Here is a 16,971-nt window from a genome sequence, read left to right as displayed (position 1 = left end):
CTAGGAGCTGCACTCACATGTAGGATTTGATAATCATACTTAACAAACTAAAGTCTATAATCACATGCCTAATGTTAGCTTTTGAACAAATAAAATTGATGTATATATAGCCATAGGCCTTCAAAAGGGTGGAGGTCCCCAACCTAAACTGATAAAGAAGGGATGGGAACCATTAAACCAAGAGTAATTAAGAAAATATTGTTCAGACTTTATCATGACTGGTTTGTAATCATTACTTAAAGCAGATGGTTAGTTTTTGTGTGTGTTTATATATTCTCAGCTTTTTAAGCATGACAAAACCACTTTGCTCTTGTGGATTCCAAGCATGCAAGCATAAGCACTATTTGTTTACGTTCCAATACCAACAAACTCCATTCTTTTTATTTTTATATGGCTCAAAAATTATAAAAAAAATAAAATAAAAAATTAATAAAAAGAAAAAAGACTCGAAGGAATGTCAATGAGAAAGCATCTTGTTTGAGTCTTTGGTGATTAAAAGGCAGACAGGAGATAAAGATAGGAACACTTTTGCTCCCTCAAGTGTCGCTTGGGACTCCATAGGCAATAAGCATGTTAGAATTTATTAAATATTTTAAATAATTTTCCAACAAACAAAGCATGTGTAGGGAAACTAATCGTGTTTGTGAACTCAACTGTTTGAATTTTTATTCGGTTTCACTACCAAAAAATAAAATAAAAATAAAAAAATCGACATTTTAAGACAATTTTTTAAAGGACGCTATTCACAAAAAAAAAAAAAAAAAAAAAAAAAAAGGGCGCCAATCAATTAGTGTCTTGTATATCACAATTTTTTTTTTCCTAAACAAAAATTATAAAGTAAAAAATAAAAATTTAGCTTATTTGTTTCTACCAAGAAATTTTTTTGGCCTCCGGCCTTGCCCGTAAGAGTTTTTGGTTCCGTCTCGATATGAATTGAAACTTTTCTATGTCCACACTCAAAAGTAAAATGCAAATTTGGATTAACATTCTTCATTGTATTTTGAATTTGAGGAGGGTTAATTAAATGATCCAATAGTAATTACTAGTAAAATGTTGTGAATAATGCATGCATACTTTTCTTGTCAAACTCTTAATTAATTACCTCTTACCGTGTTTTAAACAAGCACAATAATAAACTATGCTGTCAATGTCATAATGGAATATTCAACCCTAATTCATACGTTAGAATTCACATTCCATTGAACAATATATATATATATATATATATATATATATATATATATATATATATATATATATATATATATATATATGCTAAAAAATCATTTTTTATTTTTTTTTCTATTTTAGCTATTCATTCTTTCAAAACACCTTTTTTTTCACTCTCCATTTAAAATCACATCTTATGCTCCCCAAATGTGGTGAGCAATGTAGCAACTCAATTTTTTTTTTTGCTAAAATAACTAGTCAAATGTGAATAGTTTTTCACCCAAATTTCCTATAGGGCTATAGCCAAAATAACCGTTGATTAACTCAACGTAAATGCTTTTTAGCCCATGTAATGCCCAAATTTTTTTTTTTAAATAATTTGTAATGAGGCATATAGGCCACGTGGCATGTTTCTGATTGGTTTGATGTGTATTTCTGTTAAATTCATGGACAAAAGGTGAACATAAGTGCCATCTCAATATTTAGGATCAAGACAGGTACCATCTACGATACATTTTGAAACCGAATTAGCCTTTTGTAAGTTGCTTTACCATAAGGGGGTCAAGGACTCAAAGGTATTATTTAACTCTTTTTATTTTTATTTTGCTTTAAATAATATTAATGTGGGATATAGGACATGTGACTAGGGTTGACAATTTTTGACACGACTCGCGAATTCGATACAAACATCACACAAAGTTATAGAGTTTGACTTTAAGTTAAACGGGTTTGGGTATAAACGGGTTGACCCGTTTATGACACGTTTAAATGTGTTGAGTTCGGATTTCATGTCTCAACTCGCAACACGTTGATAATTAGTTTGACATAACATGCCGTTAAAGTTATTAGACAAAAAAACTAAACAATAAATTATGTTTTTTTATCTGTCATACTTTTTAAAACCGAATGGTTGGTTTGATTTCTCATTAAACAACAGGTATCTTTAAAATATTTAATCCTAATAATAATAATAATATATTGGAAGAACACTTAATATTAAGGATAATAATAATGACAATGGGTGTGTTCGAGATTAAGATTTCGTAGATAAAAAGTGTGATTTTAAATCAAATTGCAGAAAATGAATCGTTTGGTAATTGGGTTTTTAAAAAATTGCAATTTTAAAAAGTAGATTTCTGTTTTTTCAAATCTCGGGTAAGGATGTGCTTTTTTGAAATCATGGAATTTTAAAGGCTAATTTATGATTTTGTCAAACGGTTAACTACGTTTACATTTTAAAATCGTTATTTTAAAATCACACTTTTTGAAATCGTAAACCTAAACGAACACTAAATTAGGGTTGTCAAAATGGGTTATCGTGTCAGGCTCAGGTCAACAAGGCAGACCCGTCAACCCGAACCCGATACGATTGGGTAAACGGTTTATACGGGTTAACCCGTTTAGCTAATCATGTTATAAACGTGTTGACGGATCAACTCATTTATGACCCGAACCCGTTTAGCATAAACCAAAACATTCTAATTTTGTATCGTGTATATATCGAATTCGCAAATCGCGTAAAAAATTACTTAACATACACGAAATGTTCGGAATAGGACGCATGCAAGTGAATATAAACAAAATTCCACGCTACACGAAATGTTCGGAATAGGACGCATGCAAGTGAATATAAACAAAATTCCACGCGAGGTAGGGCTACCTTCTGTTCTTACAAGTCAATATCAGGGCCCTCTGATTGTTTCAAAACAAGCCCAACCCCACACGTTCCTCATCCTGGCCTCTATAATATTTATTGCCACCGTCGCACTTGTATCTTTTCTATATATATATATATATATATATATATCTTTTGTATATATATAAAGCATACAGAGCAAATCCCTCCCTTCCATACAAGTATACAACAAATTAACTGCACCATTTTGTCTAGCTTCCAAGCAATGAACTCCTCTAAAGAACCGGAGGCCCCTTTTCCGTCTCCGAATTCCCTCCCCTCAACCAGGTAATTATGAAACACTAATTAAACACCCTCTCTCTCTCTCTCTCTCTCTCTCTCTCTCGTTTTAATTACATGCATGGTAATTAATTTGTAATTAATTAACGTATTGTTAATTTGATGATGGTGATCAAGGTGGTGGTCGGAGGAGACGGTGGCTGTAGTGACCGGAGCGAACAAGGGAATTGGGTTTGCGCTGGTGAAGCGGTTGGCAGAAGTGGGACTGACTGTAATCTTAACTGCTAGAGACGTAGAGAGAGGGAGCACGGCAGCTCAGGCACTGCGAACCCAAGGATTTCACGTACACTTCTTTCGCCTTGATGTCTCCGACCCTGCTTCAATCAACACCTTCGTATCATTGTTCCAGATCAAATTTGGATCCTTGGATATCCTCGTAAGTAGCTACCCTACCTAGCTAGCACCTATTATATATATTATAATTAATTGCATGTGCACGAGATCGATATTCTAGCTGAAGAAATTAATGAAAGGATAGATTCCTCCTCAAATTACGTTTCTAAGCATCAAAATACTTTAAATGTGACATTATATCGTTGAGAATTATTAATTATATTTTTATTAACTTCTTACTTTTTATATATTTTATGAAGAAGAACTGTTTTTACAAAAGTAAAAAAAAAATTTAATGATTGTCTCGATAATATGCTACTTTTTTAATACATGACATTTTTCCAACGTCTCGATATTTAAAACGTCTTAAATTTCTTAATTCAAGAAACTGCAGGGAATCTTGGTCCCAAAAATCGCATGGTTGGGAAAGAATATTGAAAATGATTTTCTTAAAATTAGTAATTAATTAATGGTGATTGCGTCTGTTGGTACTTATGAATAGTTTCAGTGATTATTGGATTATTGATCGATCCGTTTCATACGGCCTTGCATGTGTACGTCCAGCGAGAAGCCGGACCACTCTCGCAGGCCTACATTATAATATATATCAGTGTCTTTTTTTTTTCTTTTTTTTTTTTTTCTTTTTTAATTAAATAAGAAAAAAGTTACAAGGGAGGAATATATCAGTTGTTGTTGCAGTGGAAATTTTATTTCCCAATTAAATATGGTTGATGAAAGATATTAATGCAAGAGACATGAGCTGGTGTTAATAATTAAATTATTATCATACTTTAGGCGTGTTTATATATATATATATATATATATAAATTATTATCATACTTTAGGCGTGTTATATATATATATATATATATATATATATATATATATATATATATATATATATATATATATATTAGCTTTGTAATGCATTTACTGATGATTTAATTTCCTGCGGTTATTAAAGAATTTTTTTATTATCCAGTTGACTAAAAGTATATTTCAACAGATTGTTATTATTATCTTTATTAATTTACGTATATATGAAATAACATGAGAGATGTCACATGCATACTGTTATCTTATTTTTATTTATTTACCTCGATTTTGAAAATTTTGAGAGAGAGAGAGAGAGGTGTGAGGTCTCTTACAAAGTATTAATTATATTTGGATCCGAGTATCCGGTTCTTGTAAAAGTAAGGGCATAATTATTCAATAAAATGTGAAAAAAATTAAACAATTATACTCTTACTTTTATAAGAACTAAATACTCGTTCTCCGGTTCAAATGAACCGAAGAAGATCAGTTTCCGTATTAATTGTATTATACTGAACAGTACCACTCTTTCATTAATTTGAACAACTAGCATTAATGATCTTCTGCCATATATTGTAATTAATTTCACTCTTTTCTATCGGTAAAAGTCTAAAATTTAAAGCAAGAGAGCATTTATGTTGAACTCTTTAATTTTCCTTTTTTATTTTAAAAAAATTTATCTTCAAAATTTTACTTTAATTAATTTGATTAGCCACTTTTCAAAATGATTAGATATTAAACTCTTTAAATATTTATTTGCTTTAATTAAATTTTATATTTTATTGCTGAAACAAAATTTTGGACTATTTGCATTAATAATCTGTTTTAATTGAGAGGAAAGAAGAAAAAGTACTAATTAATGAGAAAGAAAATTAAAAAAAAAAAAAAAAAAATTAACTTCCCCTTTTGGACTCTTTACATTTAGAAAACATTATTAACAAGAGTTAAATTTAACGATATTGACTATAAGAGTTTGTTAAATATTAGTGTATTTTGTAAGTTTTATTAAAATTTTAAAGAAAAGCTTGAAGTAGAGAATTCAATATAAACGCTCTTATAAGTTAATAACTAGCTTTACGCAATGATTTTATATGTTAATATGATTGAGTGAAAATATATTAATTAAATATTTATTAATATTTTGTATGAGTTAATTAAACCTTAAAAAATGAAATTTTTTTACACTGACTAACCGATTAAAAAGGTGAAAAAATAAATCTGCATACAGAATATAATGCAGTAGAGGACTAGACATGATGTTACATAAAACATGTACGTATTACATAGAACATGCATATGTTTTAGTTGTCACTTCATACTGATTGGCGCTCGTACAATTGATGTGAAATTTTGTTGATTTTCATTCCAATAAGTAAACAATATAAAAATATAGAGCCTATCAAGATAGATCACTATATATCTATCACATATCCTATTTCTCATTTTATCTAATCATAAGTTACAACTCTTGCTTGTCCACACTCACATTTTTTTATACCCATTTTTAAGTAGTTTTAAAGAGTTTTTAAAACTATCATTAAATTTAAAACGATTTTTAAAAAAATCATCTAAAAAAAAATGTGAAAATAAAGTGCGTTTAGCATTACTCTCATTACAAAAAGAAAAGGCCTTTGTGTACGTATGGTTTGAATTTTAGAAAAGACTATCGGTTAGCGAGACGCTATCCTCAAACGTTTGACTAATCGTTGCTTCTTCTTTTTTTACCTTGAAATCGTCTATATTTATGTTTCGTGATTTTCTTCAAGTAGTGTCAGTTAATTTGGTGAGAAATTTATCGTCCAAATATATTTTTAGGTGAACAATGCCGGTGTGACATTCAATGAGATCAATGAGAATTCAGTGGAGCATGCAGAGACGGTGATCAGAACCAATTTTTATGGAGCCAAATTACTCACTGAGGCTCTCCTGCCCATGTTTCGTCGCTCGCCTTCTACAAGCCGGATTCTTAATATTAGCTCTAGACTTGGCTCACTAAACGTAAGTGACAGATAATGCTTTCAAATCTACACCCATTCTTACGTGGAACCGAATTTGAACTGGAGAGGAGCCGGTCCTTTAAAAAAGAGGGGTAAAATTGTCAATTTTTTTATAGACAATTTTTCCCTTCCTTTTTAAGAACCGGCTAGCTCATCTCCCGTTCATTTAGGATCCGATTTCTCTTATGTACATACATGTGTTATTAATTAATGATTAGAGTCTTTTTGTACTTATTAATATTGCCTATATTTTATGGGAAAAAGTGTCACATGGCAATTTACAATTTAGTGGCACACTTCACGTGTATTGCCACGTTAATTTGTATACGTAGTAAGTATCATATTGACCGACTCACATTGTAGTGGCTGATAAGGTAAGTGTTACATGAATTGTTAGGTTAGTTTGTAAGAAACTTGTCGTAAAGGTTGCAATACAATCCTAGCTGACAACACTCTTTTTCTTGCTCATATCATCTCCTAATATGTATATATATAGTTTTAGCATTAATATACTTGTAACTAACGTACTATACCTATATATGATTGATATTCTTGATCGAATGCATGCAGAAGCTGAAAAACCCTAACATAAAAAAGATACTAGAGAGAGAAAATTTGTCGGAGGAGCATATTGAGGGTGTGGTGGGTTTGTTTCTTGAAAATGTAAGGAATGGAACGTGGGAGAGGGAAGGGTGGCCGGAGTTATGGACAGACTATGCAGTGTCCAAGCTTGCACTGAATGCATACACAAGGGTTTTGGCAAAGCGGTACAAAGGGTGTGATATTAGTGTGAATAGCTTCTGTCCTGGCTTCACTCAGACGGCTATGACTCGTGGTAGGGGCAACCATACTCCGGACGACGCGGCCGATGTTGGGGCGAGGCTGCTCTTGCTTCCACCGGAGCTCCTGCCAACTGCTCAATTTTTTCTATGGGGTGGCACACCCGGTAGTAGTAGTACTACTATTGTTCACGCAAAACTCTAATTAATATTGATTAATTGTCTGTGTTTTTTGTTTTAAATAAATATTATCATGCATGAAGTATAATTCCTAGCTCGCTCGTTATATATATATATTAAGATATATAGTAGCTATATATATATATATATATCAATGTGGTAGTATCATCATGAGCCATTATTGTTAAAAAATAAAAAATAAAATTCAAAGATTGATGGACACTGTCGTATCAACCTAGTGAAATGTAGGTGTAGTATATAAAATTTGTCATCATCTAATTAATAATCCATTATCTTGTAATTTATAAGAGTAATTCTACTCTTCATACCTCTTTCACACTCGCTGAAATGACGTGTTTTAAGTTATTTTTTATTTTTTTTAGTAGTGGTTGACATGGGAAGTCACTTAAAATACATCACATCAGCTGACTGTGTGAAATGCATGTGAAAATGATCAAGAGTATCATCATTGACTTTATAAATTAAAGAGTATTGCTCTCCATACTATACCATCATCTCACTGAGTTGATGTGATAATGATTATCATGCCTTATTAAAAAATAAAAATAAAAATAAAAAATTCAAAGGTTGATGGATACTACCATATTAGCCCAATAGAATTGAGGTACGATAGATGTGTAATATGTAGCATTATTCTAAATTAAAAGTGTTGTCCCGCTTAAGATTTGAGCATAGATAGATAATAATATATGGTTGAGATGTTGCATCCTGGAAATGACGCATTAATAACCCATTATATATTATTCCTAGTACTACTCTTACATATAAGCACGTTTAATTACGGAGTTCTGATGGGTTCATGACCATCACGACTTTAAAATGCGTTGTGTCAAGAAGAGTGCAAATATACATACTGTCAAATGGTAATTCATATTTTAATGACTGGCATAGTAAGTGTTACGTAAATTTCCATATCAATTTGTAAGAACTTATAAAAACTATAATATCGCTAACCACTCTCAAAAGAATTGACAAAATTTTCTTATGCAGAACAAAGAAATGATTTGAGTACTTATATGAAGGAGATAGAAGGTAGTATAATTATGGATGGTGTTGTTATTTTTTTGTTAATTACAAACATTTTTGTGCTCTAGATGTTGTGATCACATCTTGTTCTTCCTAATAAAAAGACTAATTAACATTGCTCATCGTATACAAACTGGGCCAGTGATACAAGGCTAACCTTGTCCCAATTAGCCCATGGGCCCCCAACGAACCACTCGTAGTCTTAAGTTCGGCCCAACAACAAATCCCATCCGACTCCTGTCACACTCGGTGCACGTTAGTATTCACCACAGCGCTTCGAGTGAAATACAAAAACCCCAAAACGATTTGCAGTGGTTTTTGACGCTCTACCAATTCCAGATTCCAGGTTCATTTCTGATCTAATTGTTCTTCACTTTTTATTTCTGGATTTTGATTGGGTTTTTTCTTTGCGCTAGCTATGTTTGGTTGTTGAGAAGGAAAATCCGGTAATGGTAAAAGAAAATTGAAACTTTCAGTGTTGGAGTTGATTGATTGATTATTGTTTTTATAAATTGTAAAAGTAATGGATAAAGAACTTAAAGACCCAAAAAAATTTAGATTTTTTCCTTTTCCTCTTCTTTAATTTTTTTTCTCCTCGTTTTCTCGGTTACCAAACATGGGATAAGTTTGGTTCCTTCTCGATTCTGTTGATCGACGCGGTCAAATTTGAGTTCTGGGTTTGGGTTTTAATGGTTTTGTGTTGGTTGATTGAACCCAGATCCTAGCCCTTTGTTTGGTATCTGATAAATTTTTTGAGAACTATTGCTTTGGATGGTAAAAGAAAATTGGAGTGTTTAAATTGGAAAATAGAATAATCAGAGTTGTGAGATTCGAATTTTTATTTACTTTTCCCCAGTAACCGAAAAGTGCACATCTTTATGTGTTTGTAGTAAGCGTTGTAGTGCTTGGTGTGGCTAAAGTGTGATTTCGGCAGGGCGATTGAAAAGGTTTAGAAATGTTGAGGTTGTATTGTTTAGACATTGTAAATTAAATGTGGTTATGATGCCTATAGACTTAGTTGGTATGTTGTTTTATGAATATCAAAAGGTAATAACGATTTCATTTGATTTCATTTTAGACAGTTGTATAAACTATTTTTACATATATGGGTTTGATTTGGTCCATTTTCTTATGGTATTGAGTGATTGTGACGCTATGTAGTCGGAAGAAATACAAAATGCATGAAATACCAATCTTTATTATATATTTCAGCGGAATGTCTTTAAGTTTGATACTGTGTAATGCTCAGCAGCCTGGATATATTATATCTTACTATCTTAGACTGTTATCAGGACTCAAAGCGCTGTTGAGAATTAATCTTATGTGGTAACTCTTTTAATTTGGAGGAACCAGTGCAGCATATTTATATAAGATTAGAAAGTATACCATATGTAGCCAGCATTTTTTTTTGTTTTTTATCATGCCTTTTCAATCGACCTCAAAAGAAGGGGTTTGGCTTTGTTGGTTGTTTTTGCATCTCCACCAAGTTATCATTAATGTTTTATTTACTTGTGTTGTGCATAGTTTCTATTCCCCTTCCCCCCATATTCTGATAAACATTTTAAAAACGGCAAGGGGGCACAACCCATCTCTTAACCTTGAGTTATCTTTCTCATTTTCCCACAGAAATAATGTTATGGGAGCCCTTCTCTTTTCTTGTTTGTTAGAGGTTTAGACCACCACAATTTTATTTAGACCAATATGAAAGCATGTGGTAGCAACTTTGCACTTTACAAGTATTATCAGAACTAGATGTGTTTTATTCAGTAAAAGATGATTTACCATTAAAAATCCAGTGTTCAATCAAGTCTCTTGGTTTATAAATGAGTTCTTCCAATATAACGTTACTTTGTTTTGGTTCCTACAGGTTTTTGATAATCCATAGTTCAATATTTCGATTGTGAATTTATTCAATACATCGACAATTGCACTGTTTATTCTGTTATGGTAGATACTCTTGCTTGTGGGAAGTTGGCGAGACTGCATTGTCTCTCAATTGAACCATTATTTCTTTTTGATATCTTACATTGCCTAATTGCTGTATGCTGTTTGATAATCCTTAGTTCAATATCTGTTCTGATGTGCCTTTGGGACTCTGGAAGTTGTGTTATCAATATTCTGCAGTCCAAGTAGTAAATAGCCTACACTATGTAATTGTAATGATTTCTTTGTTTTCTATGAGGTCAGATTGAATCTCAAATACCATCTAGTTTTCAAAGACTAATCCAATATAATCTCTTGGATTGCAGGACTCAAAAGAGAAACCAGAAAGTTCTTTGAGTTTTTGCTTGAGAATGGCTGGGCTTTCAGGATATAGGAGCCTCGCACCTAAGACAAAGAATCTTGTAGTTGCCGGAGGATTGACAGCATTTGTCTTTGGTGTGTACTTCTACACCATGAGAGCTGTTGGAGGTACAGATGAACTGCAGATGGCTATAGACAAGTTTGAAGAGCAGAAAAGCAAGGAAGCGGTTGACCCAAGTATGCCATCAAAGGTTTAATCTTGTAATCAGTTTTGTAATAATGTAATCAGGAACTGAGTCAATTGTTAATTTTGTGAAAGATATTACCAGGAACGGAGTTTAGTTTCTCTTCAATTTGAGTGGTACAGAAGCAAATGTTAATTTTGTGAAAGAAAGCTTCTCAATACTTTGTTTTGTTCTTCAATCTGATGGTTCAGGCAATTTCATGAAATTTTTTTTCTTATACATTTTGGTGTATTTGATCAGTATGCAAAAATGGAAACCAGATATATAAATTCACAAGCTTTGTCGGTTTTTCCACCAGCTTTGAGTTTGTATCAAAAGGAATGGGAAAATGTAGGCTGGTGGCTTTTACAGAGATTTTTTTACGCATGAAATTTTGGAGTATAATGTATTTCGTTAAAGAGGATGGGGTTAAAAGTAAAGAAGCGATGTCCTTTATCAAAATGGAAGTCAGTTTTGTATCTATCAATTTCGTCAAATGAAAGTTACGAAGGTTGTATAAGCCAATAAACGCCACTTCCACCATTCAGATGTCAGAAAACATGCACAATATCAGAAGAATTTCAAGCCATCTATGTTAAGTCTGTCGTGAGCTAAATTCACAAATATTCACTCTTACATCTATATTATGATTCGGCATGTCTCCAAAAAATGAGGGATCGATCCTCAAAACTTCCTGAGTATTACAAAACATCAATTGGAGGCTAGAGTTGAGAAAAGAGTGACTGATCTTCAAGCCAAAAGAGGGTTGCAAAATGGGATTCAGTGTCCTCCACCAATCTTTATCAGTTACCAAGGATTTAAACATGATAAAAAAAAATGAGGTTACTCTTTTCACTTAATCACTGATGAAAAAGGAGGCCTTCAACTTTCCAGCAAGATGTGGCAGCATCTTGATACTGTCCTGGGTTGACTGATCAACACAGGACTCCAATTCATTCAGGGCACCAGGTTTCTTTTGGAGCTTAGCTGACTCATACTTATCTTGGCAGACCATCAGGGATCTATTCATCCTTTCCTGCATCCAAAATACGAAAATTTGACAATCTATATTAGCAAGGAGTAATTGCTTCAGCACGGCCAGAGGAAATGCATACATGCATATATGGTGCGGGGTCTGCAATTAGATGCACACACATGCACACAAACACACGTATATATGGTGCGACATCACATTCTTGATGCAATTGGTGGATCAAAAAGTGTAGGAATTTCATGGAGAATTATTACCCTGGGGACTCTGCTAGTTACATGTGTTGTACTCCTGAATTTTAAAACGGCAAGGCCCCACAAACATTTAGAAAATATGTAGTATATTTCCAAGAGGAATATCCATAAAAGCTTAATTATTCTCGGTCTCAGATAAACACCTGAATTTTATCTGAAAAGCAAAGCTAGCAAGATGAACTGTAACAAGCAAAGCAAACAAACATTCTTTCCATGCTCACAAATTTCATGAACGACTGAATCAACTTCAATACTAAAATCATTATCTCTGCAAGCTAGTTGATAGAATTTAACATGTTGAAACACCCAACCAAGTCCACTCTTCCAAAGTTTTATACAATCACTCATCATCAGGAATTTACAATGCAGGAAGTTGCATCTATCCATGTCACCTGATGCTGTTACTAGTTACATAATTTGTCTACTTGTGTACAAGGATAAGTATTGGTAACCATATCAAGGCCAATCCCAATTACTTCTTTCTACTGATCATTCACGAATGAAAAAGATGTTATCTTCACAACAAATAAAATTAGAAATTCAATTAAAGGTCAAACCAGACAAGATCTTAATTACTGACCCTTGGCCATTGGGAATAGGGTCATCCCAAGAGGTAATCTTCTGTGAGCTAAAAGGTTGAGTCAACGAGGAATCTCTCACATTTGGTCAGATTTTAATTTGGGAAATGGTACATCAAATAAAAGCTTTTTTGCAGCCCAGTAGGAGAGATTCAATTCAGAGGAAAAGAAAGAAACAAACGCATATATAATAACTTGGAAATCCCAATGTAAAGAGTACATAACCATATTTCTATGCAGGTAGGGAGATTCAAATGCAGGGCAATATCTTCAATCGATTGGACATAAAACAAATAAAATGTAGATCTAGAAACTAAGTTGTAACATTAAGGTTTTACCAAAATCAAAACCCATGGATTAAATGGATCTTTCATGTCATCTTATATTACCCATCTGCCAAATATCATTAACACGAAAAAAGTAGAGGTAAACATACTTCACATTAGGACAAGTTACCCTGAAATATTTTGACAAAAAAAAAAAAAAATCATGTTATTGGCATTCTCCAGGTTAAAACAATTAAGAGTGTTGGTACAGTTTCCGGTATGGTGACGTGTCGCCTGAAGATTCGCTGTTGATTTCTACCGAATACCTCAACCCTGCAAAAAGGAACAAACAACTCGTCGGGGGTGCCGACCACGCCCACTCCGATGCCTAAGTCAGTCTAAAAAGTTTTCTGCAGAGTATTCTGAATATTAATCTCAAGAGCTTCGAGAGTTCGTCCTTATACCTGGTGTGACGGTCTTTATTTATAGGCCGGACCTTCTTGACACCTAGTTGGATTAGGAGTTTGAGTCCTAGCCTGGTTGAACTTTAACTATATCTTCAAGGAATTCGAGTAGGAGTGTGAAGTCCGTAGTTGATCGCGTTTGTACTTCTTTGAACTTGATTCCATGTCAATAACCATTTTATCCCATAAATTATGGATCTGTAGTTTATCCCTGATCTTCTGGGATTCTATCTTTATCTCACTCTAAGACGGACGTGGCGCATGACACCTTTTAGAAGTCTGTAGCACATTTCAGCTAACCTCCGAGGCGATGATATCCGAGACGTGTTCGCTCCGACCTGGAGATCTCGGGATATATCGAGACGTTATTACTCCGAGACACAAATATCCGAGATATGCTCGCCCTATTCAGACTAGGAGATTTCGGGACGTTCCATATACCGTAACCTGGAGTGTTAAGACCGAGATGTCGTTTTGCCTCCGAGATCTATTTATACCTAGGCAATCTTTTCTTCACTGGTCGAAATAAATGTCCGAGACATAGATCCGAGATGTTTCTGAGTCCACGTGTCTCTAGGGTTAATTTTATCCCTAACAAAGAGCATGGGAGCCCCGTAACTTGAATTTGAACAAAATAATAATAAAAACATTTTCTGTCCTCAATAAATTCAAGTGAAAAAGATAGGACTGAGTACATATGATGCAAGCTAAAACCAATTAAGGGATTAAAAAAATCAAATGTATAAATAAAAAAAAAAAAAAAAAAAAAGAAGTCAAGAAACGGAAGTGCATTGAAGAAAACAACGAGGCTAATAACAATCAGATTTTACTGTACATATTTCAATTATAATATTAAATATTAAGCTCCAATTAAAAGCAATCACATTAAACCTAAAGCTCAACTCAGTTTGTTTGGACAGAAAATTGTTCCCTCAAAGGTAATCAAGCATCCTTTAAAAGAAAAAAAATCGTGGAAAGTATCATGTTTTTTTCAGCAACATATCCTATAAACAAGTTTCTTTGCATATAATTTTTTTTTTTTCTTGGACATCAAATTTGGACAGGAAATAAATTGCTCTGAAACGAACAGAATCAATGAGAGAAACTGAATAAAAATAAGAATGGCGAAAATTAAAAGGAAAATAACTTACTTGAAACTTGGCCATCTCGTTCTCAACCATCTGTTGAGATCTAACAACTGGAACGCTGCAATTTTCTACACAATTGCTGATCTCATCATGGTCTCTTCTCCTATCAAAGCACTCGTACGCGCATTTGAAGTATGCTTGCTGCAGGCAATGATCATTGAGAAAATAATTGTAAGAACCCCTAATTAATTAATTTTTCTCAGAAACCAAATGGAGTCCAATACCCCACCCATTTATTTTTCACCAGGTTCTCAGAAATTAAATAGAAGAAACAATGAACAAATACCCATCAGATATACAATACACCCATATCAGAATAACTATCTTCTAACAACCCAGAAAGCTCCATAAACCAATGAGAGAGAGAGAGAGAGAGAGAGAGAGAACCTGAAGGGTGAAATTGACATGGTCTTGGACAGGAGAAAGATGTTCTTTAGCGGCTAAATTGACTTGGTGTAGTTTTTGCTGTACTCTCTCTGACACAATTCGCTCTTCAGCTGCTGCTATGTGATCCATCTCCCTGTTTTCTCTGAGGTTTTTAGGGCATTTGCAAATTGCAATCTAGCTAGTTCTTCTACTCCCCTGGGGTTTAGGGTTTTGTTTCCGCCTGCCTCTATAGCTACTGGTTTTCAAAACCTACAAACCGCCGACCCAACCCATACCCGACCTCAAGGGCTCGGCTCTGCTTGGCCCAACATTTTATTTTATTTTTCTGTCATATTCAGCAGATATTTGCTTTTTTCTTTTCTTCTTCTTAGCAATACAATTATATGAAAATTCCTTTAAGTCAAAGTCTTGGGTGGCGCTAATTAAGTCAAAGTAAAGAAACCTAAACGTAAACGCAACCGTAAGTCCGTAACACCTTCACTGTCTCTCACGCTCCATAGATAGTCGCAGTTGCAGCAAAGCCCAATTTGAAATGCAAACAAGAACACGCAGACAATGGGCACAGAATCGGCGGCCACACCCACTTGCGAAGGCGTCCCTAAACTCCTCACGTCTTTCGTCGACACCTTCATCGACTTCTCCGTCAGCGGCGGTCTCTTCCTGCCCCCAAACCCTAACCCTCTCAATTACGAAACTGCCCCTGAGGATTCTCTACCCTCGCCTCCGTTGCGGACCCGCTACCCGGCCCCGATGGGCCGTCTGGTCGCGATCGGCGATCTCCACGGCGACCTCGAAAAGTCCAAGGAGGCGCTCAGGCTCGCCGATCTGATCGACGGTTCCGACGAATGGATAGGCGGGTCGGCCACCGTGGTACAGATCGGCGACGTGCTCGACCGCGGCGGCGACGAGCTCAAGATCCTGTACTTCCTGGAGAGACTGAAGCGGCAAGCGGCGAGGACCGGCGGGACCGTGATCACCATGAACGGCAACCACGAGATCATGAACGTGGAGGGCGATTTCCGGTGCGTGACGAAGGAGGGTTTGGAGGAGTTTGAGGTTTGGGCGGAGTGGTACCGTCTGGGGCAAGCAATGAAAGGTCTTTGCGAGGGTTTGGAAAAGCCCAAGGACCCATTGGCTTTTCGCGGCCTCAGAGATTCCGATGAGGCTTTCAGAGCGAGAATCGCCGCGCTACGGCCCAGTGGGCCCATATCGAGGCGGTTTTTGTCCCAGAACGCGACGGTCTTGGTTATCGGCGACTCGATTTTTGTCCACGGCGGGCTTTTGGCGAAACATGTTGAGTATGGGTTGGAGAGGATGAATGAGGAGGTGAGGGATTGGATCAATGGGTTGGGGCAGAAACACGCACCAAGGCATTGTAGGGGCAGGGATGGGGTGCTGTGGTTGAGGAAGTTTTCGGTAGAGTTGGCGAAGAATTGCGACTGTTCAGCTCTTGAACACGTGCTCGCCACAATTCCGGGGGCTAAGAGAATGATAATGGGGCATACGATTCAGAAGGTTGGGATCAATGGTGTTTGTGATAACCGGGCGATACGGATTGATGTTGGTATGTCGAAGGGGTGTAATAATGGGTTGCCGGAGGTTTTGGAGATTAGTGGGAATTCTGAGTTGCGGATTTTGAAGTCTAATCCGTTGTTTGAGAACAAGTATAAAGTTTCTTTGCATAGTGAGAGGAAGGAAGGCCTCGGGTTGTTGATCCCGGATCGTGGACCGACACAAGTGGAAGTGAAGGCCTAAGAGTTTGAGTATCTAAACCTTATAATTGTATCTCATTGGAACTTCATTTGGTGGTCTATAGAACTGTAAATCTTTGCTTGAAATCAATTGTTGTTGTAGGAAATTAGACCAGGAAAAACATAGCTGTAGGCTGTAGCATTCTGAGCATTTGAAAATATGAATTTAACTCTCATTTCAAAGAATGCTCTAGCATTGTGATTATTTGAAGACTATTTGAGTTCCTGCCATTAAGCTACATCTATCAATATGTATTAGCTACAGGAATTCAATTTTGCCATTCTAAGTTATGATATATTCATACATTCTCATAAATTATAAACAACTTGGCAATCTGTCATGACCTTAGTAGATATGCTCTTCTGCCTT

General features: G+C 35.1%; 4 protein-coding genes across 4 annotated transcripts; 3 read left to right on the top strand and 1 right to left on the bottom strand.

The window, feature by feature from the left end:
* Positions 1 to 2,995: 2,995 nt before the first annotated feature.
* On the top strand, positions 2,996 to 7,341 carry LOC133882847 ((+)-neomenthol dehydrogenase). Its single transcript, XM_062322068.1, has 4 exons — positions 2,996 to 3,133; positions 3,263 to 3,521; positions 6,107 to 6,289; positions 6,859 to 7,341. Exons 1-4 carry the CDS (start codon positions 3,072 to 3,074, stop codon positions 7,270 to 7,272), a joined length of 918 nt encoding a protein of 305 aa, XP_062178052.1. The 5' UTR covers positions 2,996 to 3,071; the 3' UTR covers positions 7,273 to 7,341.
* Positions 7,342 to 8,513: 1,172 nt separating this feature from the next.
* On the top strand, positions 8,514 to 11,002 carry LOC133882801 (uncharacterized). The gene is made up of 2 exons (XM_062322025.1): positions 8,514 to 8,640; positions 10,544 to 11,002. Exon 2 carries the CDS (start codon positions 10,589 to 10,591, stop codon positions 10,793 to 10,795), a length of 207 nt encoding a protein of 68 aa, XP_062178009.1. The 5' UTR covers positions 8,514 to 8,640; positions 10,544 to 10,588; the 3' UTR covers positions 10,796 to 11,002.
* A 330-nt stretch (positions 11,003 to 11,332) lies between these two features.
* LOC133882791 (uncharacterized) lies at positions 11,333 to 15,169 on the bottom strand. Its single transcript, XM_062322015.1, has 3 exons — positions 14,851 to 15,169; positions 14,467 to 14,604; positions 11,333 to 11,798 (listed from the first exon to the last, which is right to left on the bottom strand). The coding sequence occupies exons 1-3, from the start codon at positions 14,977 to 14,979 to the stop codon at positions 11,619 to 11,621; spliced, it is 447 nt and encodes a 148-aa protein (XP_062177999.1). The 5' UTR covers positions 14,980 to 15,169; the 3' UTR covers positions 11,333 to 11,618.
* Positions 15,170 to 15,277: 108 nt separating this feature from the next.
* LOC133882775 (shewanella-like protein phosphatase 2) lies at positions 15,278 to 16,787 on the top strand. Its single transcript, XM_062321991.1, has one exon. It carries the CDS (start codon positions 15,406 to 15,408, stop codon positions 16,603 to 16,605), a length of 1,200 nt encoding a protein of 399 aa, XP_062177975.1. The 5' UTR covers positions 15,278 to 15,405; the 3' UTR covers positions 16,606 to 16,787.
* Positions 16,788 to 16,971: the final 184 nt, after the last annotated feature.

This window comes from Alnus glutinosa, chromosome 1, assembly GCF_958979055.1.
Source record: "Alnus glutinosa chromosome 1, dhAlnGlut1.1, whole genome shotgun sequence".
NCBI lineage: Eukaryota > Viridiplantae > Streptophyta > Magnoliopsida > Fagales > Betulaceae > Alnus > Alnus glutinosa.
Note: the sequence above shows the minus strand (reverse complement) of the source record. Positions and strands in the feature narration are given on the sequence as shown.

What these genes read in the sequence shown, in the direction of transcription:
- LOC133882801 (XM_062322025.1), top strand. Translation starts at nt 10,589, where the DNA reads ATGGCTGGGCTTTCAGGATATAGGAGCCTCGCACCTAAGACAAAGAAT.
- LOC133882791 (XM_062322015.1), bottom strand. Translation starts at nt 14,979, where the DNA reads ATGGATCACATAGCAGCAGCTGAAGAGCGAATTGTGTCAGAGAGAGTA. An exon ending in ATGTCAATTTCACCCTTCAG is followed by an intron (nt 14,605 to 14,850) that starts GTTCTCTCTCTC and finishes CATTGCCTGCAG; the next exon opens with CAAGCATACTTCAAATGCGC. An exon ending in ACGAGATGGCCAAGTTTCAA is followed by an intron (nt 11,799 to 14,466) that starts GTAAGTTATTTT and finishes TTTTGGATGCAG; the next exon opens with GAAAGGATGAATAGATCCCT.
- LOC133882847 (XM_062322068.1), top strand. Translation starts at nt 3,072, where the DNA reads ATGAACTCCTCTAAAGAACCGGAGGCCCCTTTTCCGTCTCCGAATTCC. An exon ending in TTGGATCCTTGGATATCCTC is followed by an intron (nt 3,522 to 6,106) that starts GTAAGTAGCTAC and finishes ATATATTTTTAG; the next exon opens with GTGAACAATGCCGGTGTGAC. An exon ending in CTAGACTTGGCTCACTAAAC is followed by an intron (nt 6,290 to 6,858) that starts GTAAGTGACAGA and finishes GAATGCATGCAG; the next exon opens with AAGCTGAAAAACCCTAACAT.
- LOC133882775 (XM_062321991.1), top strand. Translation starts at nt 15,406, where the DNA reads ATGGGCACAGAATCGGCGGCCACACCCACTTGCGAAGGCGTCCCTAAA.